The sequence below is a fragment of the Mixophyes fleayi genome, chromosome 2 (genome assembly GCF_038048845.1).
Source record: "Mixophyes fleayi isolate aMixFle1 chromosome 2, aMixFle1.hap1, whole genome shotgun sequence".
In the NCBI taxonomy this organism is placed as follows: Eukaryota; Metazoa; Chordata; class Amphibia; order Anura; family Limnodynastidae; genus Mixophyes; species Mixophyes fleayi.
This window is the reverse complement of record NC_134403.1, coordinates 260,025,423-260,044,866: the sequence shown is the minus strand read 5'-3', so window position 1 is coordinate 260,044,866 and position 19,444 is coordinate 260,025,423. Positions and strand designations below refer to the sequence as shown.

General features: G+C 41.4%; 1 protein-coding gene across 1 annotated transcript in view; it reads right to left on the bottom strand.

The window, feature by feature from the left end:
- Window positions 1–225: 225 nt before the first annotated feature.
- The window catches only part of LOC142138916 (acidic mammalian chitinase-like), a 44,904-nt gene continuing 25,685 nt past the window's right edge, over window positions 226–19,444 (bottom strand). Inside the window, exons 4-12 of the mRNA XM_075196030.1 lie at window positions 8,850–9,051; window positions 8,298–8,354; window positions 8,038–8,203; window positions 5,640–5,764; window positions 5,296–5,419; window positions 4,437–4,622; window positions 2,494–2,610; window positions 1,176–1,305; window positions 226–653 (exon numbers count right to left, since the gene is read on the bottom strand). Of these exons, the coding sequence (XP_075052131.1) occupies window positions 358–653; window positions 1,176–1,305; window positions 2,494–2,610; window positions 4,437–4,622; window positions 5,296–5,419; window positions 5,640–5,764; window positions 8,038–8,203; window positions 8,298–8,354; window positions 8,850–9,051 (1,403 nt within the window). The 3' untranslated portion in view covers window positions 226–357. The remainder of the gene's footprint in view (window positions 654–1,175; window positions 1,306–2,493; window positions 2,611–4,436; window positions 4,623–5,295; window positions 5,420–5,639; window positions 5,765–8,037; window positions 8,204–8,297; window positions 8,355–8,849; window positions 9,052–19,444) is intronic.

The window sequence follows — 19,444 nt, the reverse complement described above, 5'->3', positions numbered from 1 at the left end:
TCCCAGTCCTGACATAGAGAGGCAGCACATGACAGCCAGAGACACCATTGAGAAAATAAGAACATTGAATGAATGACAATGTATCACCAATTTAATATTTTAAGAGTGTAGATTAGTCTAGTGGTAGCGCTGGCCTTGAATGTCACGGTCTTCAACTGATGTAGAACATGTCTCTTTGCTCAGTTGATACATCATATATTTAAATAACGTTATTGAGATAATAGGTTGGATTTGCTTGTGTTTATTGTGTGTACAAAAAATGCATATTAAGCAGACTAACATATAGAGTTGCAGATTTATTGGGGGGTCTTAGAATGAGGGAGGGGTGCTCTCAGATAAGAGGGAAGCGATGGATATTCATGGCCAGTTGCAACAGTTGCATCCTGTGTCGAACACTAAACCATTTGGGCAGTTCATGGAGAAGGTCCGTCCAGATGCACACTGGTAGAATTTATTGGAATTTAATGGGTTCACATAATAGTTAAGAGCTTTACCCACACAGAAGTTGGGGTCATCTTCAATGGTTGGGGGAGTGGTGACAGGAGGTTTAGGTGTACTGCCTCCAGGTGTAGTTGTACTTGTAGTTGTAGTTCTAGTGGTTGGGATAGTTATATTAGAATCACATATCTCCCCAGGGCAGTTAATGGTTGAACCTACATAACAAAAATAAAATGTTTCTCATAAATACACTTATTTACAATAAAATTAAGGACAATTAATAAGTTAGCAGCAATTAATGCATTTTAAACACAACTGGTGTATTTATTATGAAATCGGTGTACTTATGATAGACATAACTAAATCTTGTTTCAAACTTTATAGGCAAAAAAGTCAAAAAAGAAGCTAACCAGAAGCTAAAAACTGATGTACCCATAGTGCAAAACCCATAGCTACTACTGTAATCAGTCAGAGGCGATCCTTTCCATTTGGTTAAGGAGTCAGGTGATATGTATGTGTCATTCCAAATTACTTCTGGTAATGTCATGTGTGCCAATAAGTTGTTATGTTGCTGTCTACAATGATACTTCCTCCTCCTAATAAATGCACATATATGGAGTAAGAGTCAGCATGCTAAACAGCTTATGTCCATGTGTTTTTATGGGTATCTCTAGAAAATGTATGTACAATATGAACCATATTTATACATATTTATTCTCTTTAAAACAGTCTCATACCTTCCAGCAAGGACTTCAGGTGGCTGATCAACGGATATTTCCCTTCACTGCAGAATGTTCCCAGGAAGTCATCTAAATCAATGGTCCAAACCATAGCTCCACCAAAACCACTTTCGTTCAAAAACCTCACCTAGGGTATAAGTGACATAACATTACATAATGAAGTTATAATGTTTCCGACATTTTTTCAAGCAGTAAAAAAGAGCCCTAAATTGTGAGCAAACCTTTCTGAATAAAAAATTACTTAAACCGTTTAGTAAATTGTGAATAATATTAATTTCCCAAAAAACAATATAGATTCTGGGAGAACTATATTGTGTGCAGTTTGCAGTGTTGTATGTCATATTTTAATTATGGAATACAGAGGAGATGGAATATTGGCAACACTGCAGCTATGTAGGCAAACAGGGATCCCTGCAGAAAAGCTGGACCCTTTCCTTGACTTTTCCTTTACTTTTCCATGGCTACCTGATACCAACTAAACAATTTACTCTTGTAAAAACATCTATATATATATATATATATATATATATATAGAGATAGATGTATTGAGTTTTAGGGTCAGGTGTTGGCTGGTTTTGAAATGGTGATATTTTCTATGTCAACTTTACACCTTTGTAGAACTTAAGCTACAGACAACTTTTAAAGAACCAAAACCCCTTTTCTTGTAGAGCTGTTTACATCTTACTGTATATGACAAGGTGATGTAAAACCCTACAAATACACCCAAATAATAACCATAACAATTATGGGGTTCTTTTATAAGAGCAAAGTATTTGTGGACAGTGGCAGACTAAATAAAAGGTACAGAATCATAGTCACAAAATATCACTAAGTAGCCTGTGTGAAGCAGCCTGTTTGCACTTTATATGTGGTGTTACATACCGCCCAACATTTACAATCATGAAAGCAGGACAAAATAAGGCCTGTCGCAGTTTCACCCAAACTCTGTCCTCAAATGGATAAATTAGGGTAAAACTTCATTCATTTTCTGCCCTGCCCCATTTGTAATATGTGAACGGGAATGTCCTGTCAATATCAGGACAATTGGGAGGTATGGAACTGTCAAAATTTATTGCTACTTTTATCTAGAACCAAATCCGTGAATTGCTCCCATACTGACACATGTTAGTCAAAGTGATTATCTCTTCTCCATCACCTGAAAGTGCTTCAGCTTTGAAAACATTGAATAAATAAATCATAGCTTTCACTTGCTACCCTGTGCCACCACCATTAAGGTGTAAGATTACCATTTAACTCTGAATCAATATAATTTTTGCTTGTAACTATACAAACCCTCATCTGAACACCAACTTACTTTGCAGTCATAACTTTCTTTGTTGTCAAATCCAACCCATTCATTATCCTTGCAAGCATAGGGCACCCTCTGGTCTGTAATCAATTTCACTGTGGCTCCTTTAAGCCAAGAACAGATCTATGGAGAATATAGCATAGAGTACAGTGTTTAAATTTTTTTGAGATGATTGCACTGTTAGCAAAGACAATACAAATATGTTACTCCATGCATTTGGATAACAACATTTTCACACTTACATATTAAAATCTCATTTACATTATAACCATGCAAATCTCTAAAGTATATGTGTTGCATACAGGAACCATGGATATGCTATACTTTCTAATTGAGCAGTGAAGTTGCACGGTTACTAGGCGTAACAATTTACTATTAAAAAACATTCTGAAAAGAATAAAACACAATAAACTCTAAAAATAAACAAATCTTAGTCAAGTTTTAATAAGTTGGTTATTCTTACAAATCACTATAATTTAATAATGCAGAATAATCACGCAACAACAATGCTAGGGCTCTGTTCTTGGCTCTGTTCTCAGCCCTCTGTTTTTCTCTCTTTATACCTCTTTTCTCTGTGAACTAATACACTCTTTTGTACTTCCCTACCTCATCTATGCAGATGACACACAAATATAAGAAATACACTCCTTCCCTTCCTCTTCAATCTACCTCTAACCTACACCTCTCTTCCTCTCCAGCAAACCCTCCTAATACCAGCCTCCAAGACATCTTCTGTGCTTCCCCCCACTGATAGAACTCCACACCTCATCTGACCACACTTTCCCCAACTTTAAATCCTTTAAGTTCGGCCTCAAACCTTCCTCTTCATTATAAGTATCCTACCTACACCGGATACTACTACCTCTGCACATACTACCTGCTCCAGTCCAATGTCCCACTAGCTCCTATTGTCTCAGCATTGCCCTTACCCTTGTAACTGTATGCTCTCATCAGCCTCGTCTGTCCTTTTTATTGTTTATGTGCAATTTTCATTACTTGAATCTGAATGTGCGACACTGAAAACTTTGTGGCTACTAATAAAGATGATAATTATAAATCTATTACACAATATAATAAAGCAATGTTTTATGATAATAATAAAAATAATAATTATCTTTAAAGAAGATTCAAAGATATTTAATAAAATTTCTCAATATACAGTAAAAGTTTGGTTACAAAAATTTTTTGCGATGGGTCATATACAGACACTCAAGGTTTTAACCCCATTTTTTTAAAGCTTTTCATAGGATTTCATCTCCAAAGCAGTAAGGGATGGAATCACAGAAAAGGGAGGTAGGTGATGGGGTCTGTTCAATTTTTTGACCAAGGAAAGAAGTAGGTCTTAGGAGCCAGTGTACAACTTTATAGTATGCAATTTTATAGTGTATTTGGTGAAAAAATACAAAGCTGGGTATCATCATTATGATTATCCTTTATAGATAACTCACTGTCATTTTATTCAGAACTGTACATTAAGATGATCACGTTGCAGACAATCTGCATACAGTGACACTGACTGGGAATGGTTAATTTTAGGGAGAGTTCATATAAAAACATTGTGCCAGAACCCTTTCTAAAATGATTACAGGCTGTCACATATACAGGTTAGAATAAACCAACTTAGTGATGAGCAGCATCCTCAAGTAATTAATGTAGAAACATTGTTCTATCTACAGCTGAACAGTAGATTAGCAGCAATATCAATTCGAAGTCTATATACTGCAAGCAGAAATGCATTTACACAATTTAAATGACAATAAAAAGCTGTTTTACAGTACATCACTCTATCACCTCACCTTCTCTGACTTAAACATTTCTTCACTGGGTAAACAAGTGAGTGATTAAGTGGGTCTATGGGTGCAGTACCTAGCATCTATTTTCTACAGATTACTTATACATTGACAATCTACATGTTATTGTGTATGTTAATGTTTCATATAAAATATCACCTCATAGTAGGCCCAGAAGCCAGCCTCCTGGGTGTATTTCCCAGCTGATCCTGCTCCAGACATAGGGGTCCCCACATTGCAGTTATTAGGATTAGGGTTCCTGAATGTTCGGCCATATGTTGGGAATCCAACAAGGAGCTTCTCTGCAGGTGCTCCATTATCTCTCCAGTAATTCATAGCAAATACCTGGGGTGAAGAGAACATCATCATCATCATCATCTATTTATATAACGCCACTAATTCCGCAGCGCTGTACTGAGAACTCATTCACATCAGTCCCTGCCCCATTGGAGCTTACAGTCTAAATTCCCTAATATAGGTACACACTCACACACAGACAGACAGAGAGGGAGACAGACAGACAGAGAGAGGGAGAGACTAGGGTCAATTTTGATAGCAGTCAATTAACCTACCAGTGTGTTTTTGGAGTGTGGGAGGAACCCGGAGCACCCGGAGGAAACCCACGCAAACACAGGGAGAACATACAAACTCCACACATATCAATAATGGAAAGAGAATAGGAAAAGCTCAGCTTTACCGTGTTCAGTGATCTATGTAATAGATGATTAGAGAGAGTAAGGGTTAAGTTCCAACATAGCTCAAAGATGTAAATATGCACTTAAGAATGAATTTGTCTAGTGCAAATTAGACAATGAAAACAAATATCCGATTGGTTAATGTAGTTTTTCATGCAGACTTAGACAGTTCATCCATATTAGTAAACAATACATAATGCCAGAAAGATAAAAACAGACATCTAAATATAGAATAATGCAGTTCATATGATTATAAATGTTGTATCATTATGATCTTATGTGATAACAGTATAATCATAGGGGAAATGGTCTGGTTTGCTTACAGTGTAAAAGTATATTAAATCTCCCACATCAGTGGAACCGTGGCACAGGGGGCTGTTGTGTCCAGACAGAGTGTCCCACCCGCCATGGAAATCATAAGTCATCACACTGATAAAATCTAGGAGTCTATGGAGAAAAATGGAGAAATGGAGCTATACACTTTAAAATAAGAATAAATAGACTCGTCTTATGACCTTGTAACATAATGAAAACCACAGACATGACACATGACAGGACAGTCACTGAAAATGTAAATTTACACACACAGATTTGTAATACTTGTTGATTATAAGTAACTCTATATTACGCTTAATGTTCTCCAAATGATTTCCTCTCTCTAACTCACTTTCCAATCTTCGCTATCTCATATCCAGCATCAATGGTTCCTTTTCCTGCAGCCACTGCTGCTGTGATCAGGAGCCGTGGAAGACCCTTGGCTTTTGCTTCTTTATTAAATGCATCAAGCATTTCCTGAGAGACACAAGATTAAAGGAATAAGTTACATAATGAACTAGGCTTCTATTAGTCTATGCAGGACTCATATGGCTACAGACAGGATACTGACAAAATAACTATTCCTGTTTTGTTTATAGTATTAAATTAATATAAGTGGTAATGGTTACACATGACTCCCTCACAGGGCTACAGCTTCAGTGTATTATACCCAAACAAGATTTGAGAGGTAAAAATGATAAACTCGTTAAACAATTGAGAGCTGTTTGTTTTAGTGCACAATTGCAAATTTGCAACACTTTAAATTACAGAAACAAACAACCAGCATTAATCTATTTTATATATAATTAGAATTGAATATCTATCCAGATTTTTTCAATAACATGCTGTTAATATGTTTACGATATATTCCTCTACAAGACACATTTGCATGGTGCCTTCTATTAGACAACTGCACACTAATGGGCACAGTGGGACACTGAGCATAGGGAATCACGAGAAAATGGTGAGAGACTCCCACTATTCTACATGAAACACTTTCTCTAAATATCTTGTGGTAAGGTGATAAATACCCTTTAAAATATTTTTTACCTTTTAAACATTCTTGATATTTTTAGGGCAAATTAAATAAATTCAGTTACTTGGCAATTCCATGCTCATTTCCTATTACTGCTTAGGGCAACAGAAAACTAGATGTTAATAAAGGATTTTGCCAATTGTATAGTATTTTATGACTTTAATGGTGTGTTATGGAGAGGGAAAAAAGGTTGGAAGCAGTGTCAAAGTCGTATAATTGGATGAAAGAAAGTATATTGATTAATATTGTCTTACCGTGCGATTGCGAAGCGTACGCCACGTGTTATGGCGTGATCGCACGATAAGTCACACAAGCATACACTCGCACTTACACATTCATATATATATATACATATGTATATTATATTTATAATAGTTCCAATCCACAGTTGTTTAAGAGCAATTGTTATTTAGTTTATAGTTAAATATTGTAATGTTATTTGTACATATTAGTGATATTTAGAGTTCAGGTCACAGGAAACATGTCATGTTTGGTATCATTCGAATCCCCTATTTATCCGCAGTTGTCCGCTTCATTCGCCGAAAGGATCGCACATTGCGTGCGCTAGTGATCGATGATAGGGGATAAATGATTAGAATGATATTGTCTATGTAATGCTAATAGACTAGTTTGAACCAGTTCTTGGCGGGAAAACTAAGTATGCATCATCTGGAGAGCTGACCCCCACCCTTGGAATGCTGCCCCCCACCCTTGGAGGGGGTTGTTTGAACTGATCTATGGACTGCATTCCACTGGACCTTCCTGGAGCCTGAACCTATGGAAATTTGCCAAGTCACCTGTATTGTCTCCACTGTATCACTAAATATATATATACAGCTCCCTGGAATCGGCTAAGCAGTCACTCTGACCACAGTCTTCAGGACTGAAGGACTGTCTATCTGGATCCAGCAGAGCAAAGCGGGCGCAGCGTATGTGTGTATCATGTATTGGCTGTACTGTACTTATTTATTTAACTGCTAAACTTTTGCTTTTGCTAAATAAATTGTTTGTGCTTTAGAACCACACAAATCGCATAGACAATGCTTTTTGGAAAATGATGAAATTACTTTAATAGCAGATACTCTCATAATGGAGCTAAATATGCCTCTAATCAGACGCTACCCGTACATATAAATCTATTTTTCAGAGCAACTCAAAAAAAAAATAGTGTTTCATTTTGATTACTTAAATCAGTTAGAAAATAAAGAAGAAGGTTTATCCAGTTTATATGTAGACCACGAAGAAGACATAAGGCACATGGTAGAAATTAATAAAAATAGCATGATATCATTTATTTGAAGCAACTCTGGCAAGCATGAATAACCAAAGAGGGTCAAGCACAATTCCAAGGAAGTTTAACTTGGCATGCTGAAACAACCAACTCAGTGGTATATATACAAAGTATGTTAGACAGTCGTCCTCAAGCAATACACTATGACTATGTCAAAAACAGAAAAGAACTGTTGTAGTTATTTTTTCTACCTTCTCCCCAAAAGCATAGTGGTAGGAGACAGTTGTTATACTGCACCACACTATTAATCCAACTGAGTCTATGTCTATGTCCTCCCTCTCATGTACATACTGCAGTAACTGGCATTAGATAAGATGGGTACTTTATATGAGAAGCTCCCATATGCTCTCCCTGAAGAAAATAATGATGTCTTATGAGCCAGCAGATCTTGTAGATTTGTAGTAGTAGAATTTAGTAGCCCACCTCTATGAGTATAGTAAATCTTTGCTTGTCATCAGGGGCGCTACCTCGAGATCCAGGGTACTGAAAGTCGAGGTCAATGCCATCAAAGTTATATTGACGGAGATGTGCAATCACAGATGTAATGAAAATGTTACGGTTAGCAGCGGTTTCAACCATAGCTGTGAACCTAAAGATAAGAAAATAGAGGGTCACAGTGAAATAACAGATAAATTATTTCCATTTATGCATATATATATATATATATATATATTGATGCTTACTTCTGTGTCCCAAAGTTACAACCACCGATTGCCAATAATGTCACCAACTTTGGGTTCCTAAAACACAGAACAAGACAAGACAGATAATGATTCACTATGAGATGACTAGTGCAGCTTTAACACATAAATATAACTAGCAAATCAAGTAGAATGCAATGTAGGACTCAAGCAAATGTAGCACATAGATAATATTATCTATATGTTGCGTTGATGGTACAGAGGATGAAGAATATATACGGGATTATTCAATTAAATATCTGTCTTATCATGCGGATCACACAATCAATGTTGATTCAGTAAAACAATCAAATTGTTAGTCTGACCCTATGGGGGGGATTCAATTGCCATTGCTGTGTTGCGCAGATATTGCGGTGCGCAAATTGACGACAATTATTATTGATATCTCGGCTCACTACCCCTTGCACACAAGGAAAAATGAGCAGAGATTTCTGTCAAATCTTCACCGCCGAGTGTCTTGCGATGTTCCAGAGACACTTCGTGACTAATTGAATTCCCCCCTGTAAATGCTGTGGACAAGTTTGTTATACTAACTTTAGCTTAAGGTCGTTAAACTGCTTATAGTGGACATCATCGTTCAACTCGAAAGGTGCAATCTTGTGCTCACTCATGGTGGCGAAGGCATATATGAGATGTGTGCAGAGCTGCGGGTCAATATTTCCTGGCAAGTACTTTGCAGAGTCTGGCCGATACTGAGACCAGTTTGTAAAGTAACAAACCAGCTTGTAGGTAGAACCTAAAGAAAACAGATTATTATTATGTTTATTTATATGACATCAACATATTACGCAGCCCCTAACATGACACAAATAAATTACATACATTGAAACAGAAGGTAAAGGTGACCCTGTTAAAAAGAAAATACTCTGTAAAAGGTGTGGGATAATCTTGATAAATTAGGTAGCTGAATAGCAATCATACCTGTTGGTGGAGATACATATCCATGTATGCAGTTGCTGGCTCCAGGCATTTGATAATTACAGGTATAATGCTATTCATGACACTAGGTAGTTGGTGGATACAGACGCTCTACTAGCTGGTGGCTCAAGATCATCAACAACTACAGTCACAGTGCTAGTTCATAGTACTGGGCAGCTGGTAATTACAGATCAGATATTTTATATCACTATCACAATGATGATGCCCAAAATCTAATATATTCCCTACATACCTTGCTTAATAAATGCTTTTTTAACTACTTATTTTTCTATTTACACATATGATGCCTTCTAATCCAAATGCATTTTAGCACCCTTGCATTTGCTCATTTATATCTATTCAGTATAAAAACATGTCTTCTTCAGGTCTCTTCACTGATTTTGAAAATGTTTTATGATGGGCTGCATAACAATAAGTAAAGACAAATTATGTGTAAACTTCAGTATCACCTCATACAAGCAACAACATCTGCTATTGTGGTGCCCCAAAGCCCAGTTGAACAGCACAGAGGAGTGCATCAGCGCTGTTAAAATGCAGGGCTACAAGGGGTTAATTGTGCTCCTGAAAACTTGTGCCCAGGAGTGATTGACAGAAGGAGGATGAAGGCCCTGATTGACTGGGGGAGTAACAGGAAGAGGATGTGCAGGAAGGAGGAGAGAGAGAGAGCAGCATGGTAGAAGGAACAAGGGGGAGGACGTGCAGCCGAGCAGAGAGAAGATAAGCTGCTGCCAGAACTGGTGACATTGCCAGCAAAGCGGACGGAGAACAGCTGGGGACACACAGTGGGGCGCCAAAGACAGTCTCCACTAACTGCAGAACCCTCTCAAGGTAAAACTTTAGCCTGCAGTGTATTGCACACACCCCAGAGTCAGAGGGACGAGTGATGAGAGAATCTACCCAAAACTGCCATTGCATTCTTGTACAAGGAAGGATTGTGAGAGCTTTTCCCTCCCAGATCATACCTTTACACAGGCTGCAGGGAACAATTAAGACTGTCGTTTCAGCTATATCCTGTGTGTGTGCTGATATCTGGACACTATTCCCTGTTGCAGTGCTGATAGAGATTCATTGATTGTTGAGAGAACAGCGCCATATTGTGGCTGAACTGAGCAACAGCCCTGCTTTCTACTATAATACTTAACCCTTGAAGGAAACCTGTCACGGGCACTAGGAGTCTTTACCCAGGTATCACCAGATGATAGACTTACCAGAGCAGTATAGTTGGTAATATGGTACTCTGGTAGCGGGGTGATCACGGAACAGGAGACAGCAGATGGTAAGAGAATGCTCGAGGAAAGTCTATGACTAGCAGCACTGGTAATAGGTAGATAACTGTACACGAGGAACTGGATGGACAAGGAAACGTGAGGGTAGTCAGCGGTCTGCGTATAGCAAGTTGTACCGCTATCTGGGTGAAGGAATGGAATCCAAGTGAAGGTATCCGGAGAGTCAGTGGTCTGCATTAGCAAGTTGTACCACTGCTATGTGAAAGGGTACTGGAAACTGGTGACTCAGGAAACAGGGAACAGTGGTCTGCCTCTAGCAAGTTGTACCACTGAAATATATAAGTGAGAAGGAGCACGGGGAGATAAATGCAATGCAGAGTATACACGGGCACACTGAACTTGATCCCACGATGATATGCACATAATAGTAATAACTGAGCAGTACTGCACAAATATACAAAGTCACAAGAACTATCCAGGCTAAAAGGTAACACAGTCAAATGATAGCAATAGTCTCAGTGGATAGGAAACTCCGGAGGAGAACAACTCAGTCCTGCTAGATATGCAATACACCAGCACAGTCAATGAGAAGTATGCATACCGTGGTTCAGGAGAGCAGGCTGTCAGAGGGAGGTGCAGGGATACCTGAACGGCTGGAGGCCGGCAGGATGCGAAGTCCCAGGAGGGTGGAAGCGGTAACCAAGTAGGTGCAGCGCACAGTAGGTAGACCAGCGAGGATGAAAACAATACTCAGGAAGCAGTAGTATATAGAACTGGACACCTGGAGAACACGGAAGAGTTGAGGCGGTCTAGCCGAGATGAAAGCAGCGGAGCGTTGATCCGATGCAGACAGGCGAGTTGACACAAGCAGGAACACTGTAGAAGCACGGAGACAGCGGATAGGAATCAGCTGGTGCAGTCACGATGAAACACAGGAGAGTTGAAGTGGTTTGGAAACTGTAGAAGCACGGAGGCAGCGGATAGGAATCAGCTGGTGCAGTCACGATGAAACACAGGAGAGTTGAAATGGTTAGGAAACTGTAGAAGCACGGAGGCAGCGGATAGGAATCAGCTGGTGCAGTCACGATGAAACACAGGAGAGTTGAAGTGGTCCAGAAACCAAAAATGAACAACAGGAATCAGCAGGAGCTGAATACACGAGGAAACACAGGAACACCTTCAGAGGCTCATGGGGAATGAGACTCCAAGATCAGGCAACGAGGTATTGACCACAGGTGCTTTAAATAGGGAGTCTTGCCTGATCAGCCAATTAACTAAAAGGAACATGTACTGAAGGTTTGAAAGGGCTGCACATGCGCAGACCCTCAGGATGGTGGACGGCCACAGTTCCTAAACACACGAGAAGTAGCACTCACAATCCGGTGAGTGACAGTACCCCCCCTTTTAAAGGTGGGCACAGAACACCTGGAATCGGGTTTGTCCGGAAACTTGGAATAAAACTTCTTAAGAAGAGCTGGAGCGTTGAGATCTTCAGCCTTGATCCATGAACGCTCCTCAGGACCAAAGCCCTTCCAATGAACGAGGAAACGGAGAACTCCTCGCGAAATTTTTGCATCCAATATATGAGTAATCTCAAAGTCTTCCTCTTGATGAATTTGAACTGGCCGAGGTGCTGAAGGAGGGACCGAGAAACGGTTGATGATGAGAGGTTTGAGCAAGGACACATGGAAGGCGTTGAAAATACGAAGATTCTTAGGAAGTAGAAGTTTGAAACAAACTGGATTTATCACTTGAATGATCCTATATGGACCAATAAAACGAGGAGCGAATTTCATAGATGGGACCTTCAAACGAATATTTTTGGTAGATAACCAGACACGATCTCCAATTTTCAATGGTGGAATAGCCCGTCTCTTTTTATCTGCAAAAGACTTATATCTGGCAGATGTCTTCTTTAAACAGGTTTTGACCTGAGACCAAATATTTTTGAAAGTTTGACAAACAGTCTCTACAGCAGGAACTTGGGTGGGAGGGAGGGCAGGAAATTACGGAAAAGACGGATGGTGACCGTAAACCACAAAGAATGGAGTTTTAGAAGATGACTCATGGTACATGTTGTTATGAGCGAATTCAGCCCAAGGAAGCAATTCTACCCAGTTGTCTTGATTGGCTGACGAGAACATCCTTATAAAAGTCTCAAGATCTTGATTGACCCTTTCAGTTTGTCCGTTTGATTGAGGATGGTTGGAAGATGAGAGTGATAATCGTATGCCCAAGGTCTTACAAAGGGCCCGCCAGAATCTGGACACGAATTTTACTCCTCTATCTGACACAAATCCCGGACGGACATCCATGGATACGAAAGATTTCTTTGATGAAATATTCAGCCAGAGTAGAAGAAGAAGGCAAACCAGCCAAGGGAACGAAATGCGCCATCTTCGAAAATCTGTCTACCACTACCCAAATAGTATTGCAGTTTTTACTAGGCGGAAGATCAGTAACAAAGTCCATACTAATATGGGTCCATGGCTTGGACGGAATGGGTAGTGGTTGAAGCAAACCCGCTGGAGTTCTGCGGGGAGTCTTGAACTGAGAACACAATTCACATGCGGCTACAAACTCTTTGGCATCTCTCCTCATAGAAGGCCACCAGTAACTTCGAGAGAGGATCTCAAAGGTCTTGCGTTCACCAGAGTGTCCAGAAAAACGAGAAGAGTGAAACCACGAAAGGATTTTCTTCCTAAGAGCAGGAGGCACGAGGGTTTTACCAAATGGTAGCACCTTAGTGGAAGAAGCAGCCAGAGAAACACATTTGGGATCTAATATAGAGTGGTTGGGGACCTCTTCAACGTCTGAGGACGTCACAAAGGCTCGAGATAGAGCGTCTGCTTTTTTATTCTTTGCAGCTGGTTTGAAGGTTATGATTAACTCAAAACGAGAAAAGAAAAGAGACCATCTTGCTTGACGAGGATTCAAACATTGAGCAGACTGTAGATATGACAAATTCTTATGATCCGTGAAAATTGTCACAGGGTGACGAGCTCCCTCCAACAAGTATCTCCACTCCTCTAAGGCTACTTTAATAGCCAGCAACTCCTTGTCCCCGATGGTGTAATTCTTCTCCGCAGGCAGAAGACCCCGAGAGTAAAAGGCACAAGGATGGAATTTTTGTTGCTCCGATCTTTGGGAGAGAATGGCTCCTAAACCAACATTAGAGGCATCTACCTCTAGGAAGAAGGGAAGCGTCACATCAGGCTGTCGAAGAATGGGAGCAGAGGAGAAGGACTCTTTAAGAACCTGAAAGGCTTGAAGAGCCTCAGATGACCATTGCTTAGTATTGGCCCCTTTACGAGTCAGGGCCACAATAGGAGATGCAATCGAAGAGAAATCTTGAATGAAGCGTCTATAGTAATTGGCAAAACCTAAAAAACGCTGAATGGCACGAAGAGTAGTTGGCTGAGGCCAATGTAACACAGCATTCACCTTTTCTGGATCCATTTGCAGGCCAACTCCGGAGACAATATAACCCAAAAATGGAATCTGGGGCAACTCGAATGAACATTTTCTAATTTGCAGAATAATGAATTTCTCCGGAGTCTGGAAAGAACTTCTGCCACATGTTGGTGATGAGAAAGCAGGTCCTGTGAAAAGATCAATATGTCGTCCAGATAAACGACGACACATACATATAACAAGTCCCGGAAGATCTCATTAATGAAGCCCTGGAAAACAGCGGGGGCATTACATAACCCGAAAGGCATTACTAAGTATTCATAATGCCCATCTCTGGTGTTGAAAGCTGTCTTCCATTCGTCACCGGACCTGATTCTAATTAAATTGTAGGCACCACGAAGATCCAACTTGGCAAAGATCCGAGCTCCCTTAATCCGATCAAATAGCTCAGTAATCAGTGGAATGGGATACCGATTTTTGATAGTAATGGCGTTAAGTCCACGAAAATCTATGCAGGGGCGTAGTGATCCATCCTTCTTTTTTAAAAAGAAGAACCCGGCTCCAGCGGGAGAAGTAGAAGGTCGAATAAATCCCCGCTGGAGATTCTCTTGGATGTATTCAGATGTAGCTTGAGTTTCAGGTAACGAAAGAGGATACACACGACCCCTAGGAGGAGTCTTGCCAGGTAGAAGATCAATCGGACAATCCCATGAACGATGAGGAGGAAGACGTTCAGACTGAGTTTTATCAAATACATCGGCAAATGAAGCATAGTGAGGAGGGAGTCCCGATGAGGAAGGTGAAATGGAGGATTGCTGTATTTTAAGAGGAACGACTTGGGAGAGACAATGATGATGACATTCAGCTCCCCAAGACGTAACTTAAGGAGTGCGTCAGTCAATCTGGGGAGAGTGACATTGAAGCCATGGAAGGCCTAAAACAATCGGACTTGTAGTAACAGGAAGAATTAAAAACGAAATTTCTTCTTGGTGTAGCACACCAATCTGAAGAGTTACTGGAGACGTACCCTGGGTGATGAGACCATTGATAAGACGTGATCCATCAATAGCAGTCACAGTAATAGGTGTCTTCAGGGTAATCACTGGTAGGGACCATTGATTCACGAGGGATTTAGAAATAAAATTTCCTGCAGCTCCAGAATCAATAAGTGCTTGGGACTCAAAGGATTTGGTAGCGAAGGAAATTGTAACATCAAAAGCGCAGACTTTTAATTTCGTAGAACATGGAGAGGACTCCAGGGACCCTAACTTCACCTCTCCAGAACTAGTTAGGGCCTGGCATTTCCCGATTTTTTAGGGCATGAATTGAGCATATGTGTGGAATCAGCACAAAAGATACAAAGTCTATTCTTTACTCTTCGGTTCCTCTCCTCAGTGGTTAATTTGGAGCGTCCTATCTCCATGGGTATCACAGAAGATGAAGCTGGATGAAGTTGAGAAGTTGAGCGAAGTGGGGCTTTAACTGAAGTTGTTTTTTCAGACTCCCTTTCACGAAATCTCATGTCTACACGATGGCAAAGAGAAATCAAATCTTCTAAAGAAGTAGGTAGTTCTTGAGTAGTCAGTGCATCTTTAATTTTATCGGAGAGCCCCTGCCAGAAGGCGGCAATTAACGCTTCAGTGTTCCACTGAAGTTCAGAGGCTAGTATCCTAAATTGAATGACGTACTGGCCTACTGTACGAGAACCCTGACGTAGACGGAGGATGCTGGATGCAGCGGAGATGACACGACCTGGTTCATCGAATACACTTCGGAACGTGGAAATAAATTTGGCACTATCCTGTAATAATGGATCGTTTCTTTCCCACAGAGGGGAAGCCCATGCGAGAGCTTGTCCAGAAAACAATGAAATAAGATAGGCCACTCTGGAACGATGAGTAGAGAAATTTTGAGGTTGGAGCTCAAAATGAACTGAGCATTGATTGAGAAAACCCCTACATGTTTTGGGGTCTCCATCATACTTTGACGGAGTAGGCAGGTGAAGCGTAGAAGCTGTAGACACCTGGGATGGCACTGGGGAAACGGAGGAAAGCACAGGAGCTTCAACAATAGCTGTGATATTTGGCCCAGATGTTCCTTGGGAGGCTAACGCTTGGTAACATTGTAGCAACAGCTGTTGGCGAGCATCCTGTTGCTCCATACGGGTAACCAGATGCTGCAGCATCTCTTTAGCTGTAGGTTCCGAATCTGGGTCTGTCATGGCCTGATCTTACTGTCACAGGCACTAGGAGTCTTTACCCAGGTATCACCAGATGATAGACTTACCAGAGCAGTATAGTTTTTAATATGGTACTCTGGTAGCGGGGTGATCACGGAACAGGAGACAGCAGATGTTAAGAGAATGCTCGAGGAAAGTCTATGACTAGCAGCACTGGTAATAGGTAGATAACTGTACACGAGGAACTGGATGGACAAGGAAACGTGAGGGTAGTCAGTGGTCTGCGTATAGCAAGTTGTACCACTGCTATAGTGAAGAGGAATGTCCAGAGGTAACAAGGAGGTGATGAGAGTCAGCGGTCTGCGTATAGCAAGTTGTACCGCTGTCTGGGTGAAGGAATGGAATCCAGGTGAAGGTATCCAGGGAGTCAGTGGTCTGCGTTAGCAAGTTGTACCACTGCTATGTGAAAGGGTACTGGAAACTGGTGACTCAGGAAACAGGGAACAGTGGTCTGCCTCTAGCAAGTTGTACCACTGAAATATATAAGTGAGGAGGAGCACGGGGAGATAAATGCAATGCAGAGTATACACGGGCACACTGAACTTGATCCCACGATGATATGCACAAAATAGTAATAACTGAGCAGCACTGCACAAATATACAAAGTCACAAGAACTATCCAGGCTAAAAGGTAACACAGTCAAATGATAGCAATAGCCTCAGTGGATAGGAAACTCCGGAGGAGAACAACTCAGTCCAGCTAGATATGCAATACACCAGCACAGTCAATGAGAAGTATGCATACCGTGGTTCAGGAGAGCAGGCTGTCAGAGGGAGGTGCAGGGATACCTGAACGGTTGGAGGTCGGCAGGATGCGAAGTCCCAGGAGGGTGGAAGCGGTAAACAAGTAGGTGCAGCGCACAGTAGGTAGACCAGCGAGGATGTAAACAATACTCAGGAAGCAGTAGTATATAGAACTGGACACCTGGAGAACACGGGAGAGTTGAGGCGGTCTAGCCGAGATGAAAGCAGCGGAGCGTTGATCCGATGCAGACAGGTGAGTTGACACAAGCAGGAACACTGTAGAAGCACGGAGACAGCGGATCGGCTGGCTGCAGACACGATGAGTACTGGAGGGTTGCGATGAGCAGGACACTGCAGATACACGGAGGCAGCGGATAGGAATCAGCTGGTGTAGTCACGATGAAACACAGGAGAGTTGAAATGGTTTGGAAACTGTGGAAGCACGGAGGCAGCGGATAGGAATCAGCTGGTGCAGTCACGATGAAACACAGGAGAGTTGAAGTTGTTTGGAAACTGTAGAAGCACGGAGGCAGCGGATAGGAATCAGCTGGTGCAGTCACGATGAAACACAGGAGAGTTGAAATGGTTAGGAAACCGTAGAAGCACGGAGGCAGCGGATAGGAATCAGCTGGTGCAGTCACGATGAAACACAGGAGAGTTGAAATGGTTAGGAAACTGTAGAAGCACGAAGGCAGCGGATAGGAATCAGCTGGTGCAGTCACGATGAAACACAGGAGAGTTGAAGTGGTCCGGAAACCACAAACAAACAACAGGAATCAGCAGGAGCTGAATACACGAGGAAACACAGGAACACCTTCAGAGGCTCATGGGGAATGAGACTCCAAGATCAGGCAATGAGGTATTGACCACAGGTGCTTTAAATAGGGAGTGTTGCCTGATCAGCCAATTAACTAAAAGGAACATGTACTGAAGGTTTGAAAGGGCTGCACATGCGCAGACCCTCAGGATGGTGGACGGCCACGGTTCCCAAACACACGAGAAGTAGCACTCACTATCCGGTGAGTGACAAAACCTCTGCAGGACATTGGAACACTACCAAATTCCTGTGCACAGGTCAGCCCAGGACTGAGTGTAAAATATGGTAACGTTACCTGGGATAATATTGGTGCACCAAATGTTTTAGATGATGTTAATGTTATGTGATTTACCTAATAGTTGATTTATTGATATGGAAGGTGTGACATTCAAGCGTTAGCGGTACCGCTGCGATTCAAGTTAACCTAGAGGGAATAGCACGGTACCCCAAACACCTGAATAAGAAGGAGCCCTCTAGTGGGCGCGGTAGTGACCGTAAGAGTCTAGGTGGGTTATTATTGATGGTTCTTGCATCATCACCAGTCAGATATTGTTAACTTGAAAGTAGTAATTGTGATAACCAGTGTGCCTTATTAGACAATGTGCATTGAAGATGTTATCGCTATTGTGCCTTATACTCACCAGGTGTATGTTATATGTTAAATGCTATTGTGCTCTATGCTGACCAGACGCATTATTTTGTCATTACTATTGAGCTGAAGGGGTCAGTGGAGCGGTGGCTTACCAAAACTATCCTTACCGCATCTTCAATAAACCCAAGTTGTTTGACCAATCCTTGTCCCTTTCATTGAAGTATTTATCTCCTGACAACCGGATGTCCGAACAGAAAAGAACCTGACTCTGGAGGACAAGGTAAGGGAAAGATTTCCCATCAGTACTCAACCACCACATAAACTTTGGCGTCAAACCGAACAGAATCCGAGTGCATCAGGAGAGTAATACCCTCAGTGAAAAATGGATCAGCAACCGGCAGGGCCACAAAACCCAGAACAGGCCGCCCCAGGAGCAACACCAAATGTGCCCATAACCCTACTGTACTATTTTGGGGCCTAGAGGGAATAGCACGGTACCCCAAACACCTGAATAAGAAGGAGCCCTCTAGTGGGCGCGGTAGTGACTGTAAGAGTCTTGATGGGTTATTATTGATGGTTCATGTTGGTGTCAGTAGCTGAGGGGGAGTGCTGACATTGGATTGCTATTTGGAGATTTCTGGGGTACCTCTTTGGTAAGTGGGCTCTCAATTTAAAAACACATATGTATGGCCCAAATATATGGGACTCTCATTGTTTAGAGTTAGGACCACCCTATTAGCAAAAGCACCGTGGAGAGGTGGGTGTCTTAAACATACATTTGCAAATGTGTGTAACTGAGACTTTTACATTTTTATCTACAGTAGAAATAGCAGATCTGTTGCTGGCTATAGCAGTGTGCTGGGGGAACTCTTTTCGTGTGTATGTTATATGTTAAATGCTATTATGCTCTATGCTGACCAGACGCATTATTTTGTCATTACTATTGAGCTGAAGGGGTCAGTGGCGCGGTGGCTTACCAAAACTATCCTTACCGCATTCTCAATAAACCCAAGTTGTTTGACCAATCCTTGTCCCTTTCATTGAAGTATTTATCTCCTGACCACCGGATATCCGAACAGAAAAGAACCTGACTCGTGTCTGGAGGACAAGGTAAGGGAAGGATTTCCCATCAGTACTTGACCACCACACTATTACATC